The following is a 6,246-nucleotide window of genomic DNA, read 5'->3' as shown; positions in this document are numbered from 1 at the left end:
TGCTTTTAGAAATTGCCCTAAAATCAAACTTGCTATTCATATGATAAATAATCCTTATTTAGCAAGAATTAAGAAAGGCATTAGATTCTAGGTGTATCTTTTTTTTATGTAGAGTGAAACAGTTATTAGCTATTTTCGAAAAACAACAATACATTTAAATGGTAGTACAAAACAATCTTTAAAGTGTGTAGGGGGCAGAAACATGTTATATAATATTTGCCATTTTAATTTTAGGTCACTTCTTAAATATGTTCATTTCCCAGTCATTAGTGCTAAAAAAAAAAAAAGGAAAAATCATGCTCCCCAAGTATATTTTTTATGCTATTTTAGGATAAACAACAAAAAGTTTTCCAGTTTTTTCAAGATAGCAACCTTAATTTTTATTTTTTCATATTATCTGCCTTCTCATTTAAAACAGAAGATGACAACTGTGTTCACGTGGGTTATGCTTACAGTAAAAGTTACCTTATCTTCCTGTAGTTCATACGTTCCTTTCTTTTTAGGAGAAATAAAGTTACAAGTCTAGAAATTGTCTTCTTTCTAATTTTATCTCATACTGAAAAGCCAGAATGGTTCATAAAAGAGAAAAAAGTAGATTTGGCAGTTGATAAAAACATAAGGATAGTAACCCAGTACATGAATAATCAAAAGGAAGTGGAAATAAGAAATTCATACCTTTTGTATTGTAACAATAAGAATAGAGGTTCAAAACTATAATTGCAGCCCTCCGATGCACTTACTTCAAATAATCAATGATTCAAAATTTCTAGCATTTTTGTAATGGAATTTAACTTACAACAAGGAAGACGGGAATATAAGACCCAGAATGGATAGACTTTGGAAAGAGAATATGTGATTTTTTACTTTTAGTCCTCCCCTATATATATGCATCAGTCACTGTTCTACTGCTATTGATATCTTTTCTACTTCCTTAAATACTGAATTCTTGAAGTAATTTATAGGAGGTGGAAAGAAATGCATGTTCCCAAATGGTTTGAGTTTAAAATTTATGTTTTATTGATTGAAAAGAACAATATCTCTGGAGTTTCTGGGTGTAACCATTTCTATTATTTTGAAAAATTAATATTTCCCAATTAAGTTACACATTCACTTTAAGAAATTTTGCTATGAAAGCAGGAAAAAAAATCCTCTGGAATTTCACAACACAATAGCAGCTTGCTACTGTTAACGTTTTCCCTTTTGGTGGGGTTTTGTTTTTGTAGTCTAAAATCAAATTTTAAAATTAATGTTTTAAACATACCAAAAGTAGCTATCCATGCTGTCTCTTCTAGCTAAAAAAAAAAAAAAAAAAAAAAAAGATTATAAAGTATCATCTACAAGTATAGGAAGCCAAGTTGTTTCTTTTTAACTCTAAAATGAAATTTAGAACTTTGATTGAAAACAATTTTTTCCTGGGAAATTTATTATTTGCCTCTTTGAGAGTTCTCTAAATGTTTATTCCTTCCATTAACCTTTGAAAATTGACCTCTTGCCCTAGAGTGAGACTTTAACAACAGTGGTTCAAATATACCTAAGCCTTTTACATATTCAGGAAAAGGGGGATTCATTTAATCATTATATTTAACTCCCTTGCTGAGAAAGCAATCAGATTGCCTTGTTTGTTAGAAACTATGAGAAAATAATGGACTGCCCGTCCCCCCAGGTACAGATTGAAACTAAGTTGTTGAAGTTAGTTGCTCCTCCTTGCTACCCCTGCTAGTTGTCTTGGAAGCCTCGCTGGGAATTTTTCTGAAGCAGCAGTCCCATTAAGTCAGGGTTCTGCTAGAGTTTGTCTATGTGCTAGCCACAGCGTAGAACTTAAGAATTCCATCTTCTAACCAAAACATGCTGTTGAGCAGTGTCATTGGAAGTGTGAAGGTGATGAAGAAGTCAGCCATATGTGCCTCTTGTGGTCTGGGGAAGAAAAATAGAATGAAGCCTTCCTTATAGGGAAGAAAAATCATACTTCCAAAGCGCTTCCTTTGTACTCAGCATTGTAGTAATGCTGGTGCTGATTTGTATTCCATAGGACAGTACTTCCCAACCTTTTTCGTGTACACAGAGAAGATTATGAAATTTGTCCAACACACTAGGGCAAGCAGATAAAGCTGCTCTTGTCTTGAAGAGACTGCCAAGGAGCTCCAGCTATTCTAGACCATGTCCAGCCATCCTGCAGGCTGAGGGAATTAATGTCTGGGCATACTTAATTCTTAGGACACTGATTGTAATCCTCAGCCAAACTACAGATGTCTGCAGTGTGGTCTGAGCCTTAAGATTTTAGACTGGCATGCACGAGTTAATAATAAACATACTTGGGTGACTTGGAAAAAGTCCTTGACATTCAAAGTCTCTAGAAAAACTAAATTAGCTCTTACAGGAAGTAGTTTTCAGTCTTACAAAGCTGGTTAAGCTTTCACGGTTTTGCAATTGTGACAGTATTGGTGACAAGGTAAAGTCCATTGAGCAAGAGAAAATTAAAATTACTCTCAAAAGGGGTTGAGTCAGAAGAAGGGGCAATTATATAGTAGGATTAGACTTGGACAGCTTATGGTTTTGGAATATATTTTGCAAAACAAATAGGTGTTATGAGGGTTATAGTATCTGCAGACTTGGAGTCAAAGTTAGTCTTAATGTGACTTCTTGCTAGGAGTACAGTCTAATCCTAAACTTATTTAAGATGTTTATATCTAAACTCACGTATTCAGTAGGTTTGGCCATTGCTAGAGTATAAATTAAGTATCCCTTAAGAAAATTGGTACGCTGATAGAACACTATATATGGTTTCTAATTAGTAGTTCGTCAGTGCAGCAGTCTCAGATTTAGGATTTAGAAATGGCACAAAAACTCAGCCTTTTAAAAGTTGCTATTTTCTAAAGTAAGTAGTATAGTAGAGAAGTAATTGAATGTGTAACCGTAACTCCTACTATGAAATAACCTTGGGTTTTTATTGCCAAATAAATCCTCAGTGGAATCTAGTCACCATTAGAATCCATACTTAACGGTAGAGTTCAAACTGGAAATCAACTCATAGATTTAATGGGAATATAAATTCATATAAATTTATATTGATAAAACATTGTAAACAACATCTATCATTATTACTTCATTGTTTTGCATGTCTTTCCCTTTGAGAACAGAGCAAATGATCATAGCTTACAAAACTAAAACTCTACATTAAAAATGGGATATAGTTATAGGATAATAATGTCAGACTTCCTGCCCAAAATGCTCTAAGATAAAGGAACTCCCCTTAGAGTCAAGCCCAGCTAGTTTAATGTAGCCAGAGATGCTTATTTCCAAATTCTTAGTTTAAAATAAGAGTAGAATTTAAAAGCAGAATTGTGCCACACCATGATGGTGGTTCTTTAAGGTAACTGGGTATTTCATAGTAATTGGTATAAGTAAGAATATATCTAGCATTTCTGCTGGGTATTAACATATCTGTATATTATTCTCTCATCTGTGATTATATACATGTTAAGTTTATTTAAGCCCCCATATTTTTGTCTCCTTTCTTATCTCTTCCATTAATGAGTTATTATTTACTGGTATTTTAAAAAGCAGTTATCAAATTGAAAATCAAAATTTTTGGCAACTTTTATGTTTTGAGCCAAGTGCATCTCTTTCTAGAATGAGTCTATGAACTTCTTTTAAATTCCCTTAAGAGCAAATTATTATCCATTTTAAATTCTGTAGCATAATTGGTAATCTCTACTTCATAAATCAGTTATTATCCTTCATTATAATGAAAACTCCCTTAATGAAAAGTTAGGTTCTCAAATAACAATATACAACCCTTCTTAATTTTAAGGTTATAATGATGAGCACAAGTGCTGTTTAACTAGTCACTACTATTACCTTATTCTTTAACTATAATCCTTCATACATATAGTCTTTAGAACTATTAAATGAGTTAAAATCCAACTGACTCTGAAAAATATCTTCCTTTTTAATCCATCAGCTTATGATGATTCTTCTGCTTTTTATGTTTAAATTCTTATCTCATTTCTATTTGTTGGTACCCTGGTGGGATAGGCAAGCATTCGTGTTGAAGATAGTATTAAGACCAAAATTATATTGCTTTTCTTAATGGGGGAACCCTGAGGCTACTCACTCAGTCCATTGAGGGGATAAGACAGATGGTTCATTCCCATCCAGTTTTGTTTACAAACGATGTTGCTCAAATTTAGGTGACTGGCTACTAGGGAAATAAATGAATGTGGAATTGAGGATGGAACAAAGAATTCAATGCTTTACAATAAATGGACTATATTTGAGAGTTCAAGAGAGGATTGGAGAAAATAACTGAGTATGTAAAAAATGGTAAGTTTCTGATTGTTCAGTTGAAGGCAAGTGGCTGGCTCGATGAAATGACCTAATTGATAGTTTTCATCTGTGACCCTGATATCTTAGCCTCTATCTCAGAATTGAGAAATGACCAGAGTTTATCAGAAAGGATTTTCATTGCTGGTATCTTTTGTGTGTGCATGATGTGTAGTACACACAGCTCTCCTTATTGATCCTTCACAGGTGTATTATTTACTTTGCCTTCCAGGTGTCCGCAAATATGGTAAAGATTTTCAAGCTATTGCAGATGTAATTGGCAACAAGACTGTTGGCCAAGTGAAGAACTTCTTTGTAAACTACAGGCGTCGGTTTAACTTAGAGGAGGTATTGCAGGAATGGGAAGCAGAACAAGGAACCCAGGCTTCTAATGGTGATGCTTCTACTTTAGGGGAGGAGACAAAAAGTGCTTCTAATGTGCCATCAGGGAAGAGCACTGATGAAGAAGAGGAGGTGTGTTTGTGTATGGAATTTGAGCTAATATGAGTTGAGGAATCACCATTTTGTGTGGTGTTCTGTAAGGTTAATTTGTCAGAGGACTAGCTAAACGAGCATGAAAGGTTGACAATACACTTACTCAGTGGTGCATCTCTCGTGACTCTTAAGTCATAATGACATGCTAAGTTCTGATTCTAGAAGAATGGAGAGTGTATTGTTCTTTCATAGTCTTATTTTTATTTCCAGTGTTAAGCTGTTTACAAATAAAGATGCCTGTTTGGTAGCCTCGTTGGTTTTTGATTTTTTGTTTTGTTTTGTTTAAAATAAAAGAAGCTTGTGCTTCCAATAAACACTGGTGTTACGTTTTTGTTTTGTTTTGATTTGCTTTGTTTTTCCTGTGACAGCCCAAACTATTTTGTATTGAGTTCATTAGGACTTACATCTCATACATGTATTTTTGTTTCCTCACCTCTAGGCACAGACCCCACAGGCTCCTCGGACTCTGGGTCCATCACCTCCTGCCCCATCATCCACTCCAACACCAACAGCCCCCATTGCCACTCTGAACCAGCCTCCACCACTTCTTCGTCCAACACTGCCTGCCGCCCCTGCTCTTCACCGGCAGCCTCCTCCACTCCAGCAGCAGGCTCGGTTCATCCAGCCCCGGCCAACTTTAAATCAGCCTCCACCACCTCTCATTCGCCCTGCTAATTCTATGCCACCCCGTCTAAACCCAAGACCGGTGTTGTCCACGGTCGGTGGTCAACAGCCACCATCACTTATCGGAATTCAGACAGATTCACAGTCCTCACTGCACTAAAAATCAAATTGGACAGAGCTGCAGTAACTTCTTACCCCATCATTATACCAATGCTCATCTAACTGATGCAAAACAGGAAAGAATAATCCTTCCTAGATACTGAGGCTGCGAATTAGTTCTGTGGCAGTGGACTAGCATAAGTGGATGTCTAAGAAATTTTTCAGTTCCCTGTACAACAAAAAGCCTCTAGTTAGCCTCCTTTCTAGAGTATATGTTCAGCAATGTGATCTCATAAAAGGAAAAAAAAATTTATGTATTCTGTATACCAAGGGTTTTTTTTGTTTTTACTGTATTTATTTTATTGAGGTTCTTTATATTCCTGCCTCTTCATAGTCAAGGCTCTTAGTACAGGAATATTGACTTAGGAATTGTGAAAACTCCTTAAGTTTCTTAAGTTAAGGATGTTTGGCTTTTGTTTTCTTTAATTTAATTTTTTAAAAACGTTTTCCTATGTTAGGAGTGCAAGAATAAATAGCCTGCATTTCAGATTTTGACATATGTTCATTTTATGCATATTTAAGAAATTATAGCTACATATCCCTTTTTTCAAAAAATGTTGCTTTTTTTCCTAAAGGAATTTTAATATATTCCTTTAAAAGAAAGCAATTTAATCAATTGCAAAGCAATTATATGAAACCACAAAG

The 6,246-nt window shown here is 34.9% G+C and overlaps 1 protein-coding gene across 1 annotated transcript in view; it reads left to right on the top strand.

Moving 5' to 3' along the window:
- RCOR3 (REST corepressor 3) overlaps positions 1–5,872 on the top strand; it is a 60,450-nt gene extending 54,578 nt beyond the window's left edge. The window contains exons 10-11 of the mRNA XM_012638331.1: positions 4,556–4,797; positions 5,258–5,872. Of these exons, the coding sequence (XP_012493785.1) occupies positions 4,556–4,797; positions 5,258–5,602 (587 nt within the window). The 3' untranslated portion in view covers positions 5,603–5,872. The remainder of the gene's footprint in view (positions 1–4,555; positions 4,798–5,257) is intronic.
- The last annotated feature ends 374 nt before the right edge of the window (positions 5,873–6,246 follow it).

The sequence above is a fragment of the Propithecus coquereli genome, unplaced genomic scaffold (genome assembly GCF_000956105.1).
Source record: "Propithecus coquereli isolate 6110/MARCELLA unplaced genomic scaffold, Pcoq_1.0 Scaffold129, whole genome shotgun sequence".
In the NCBI taxonomy this organism is placed as follows: domain Eukaryota; kingdom Metazoa; phylum Chordata; class Mammalia; order Primates; family Indriidae; genus Propithecus; species Propithecus coquereli.
This window is presented reverse-complemented; position numbering and strand designations above follow the sequence as displayed.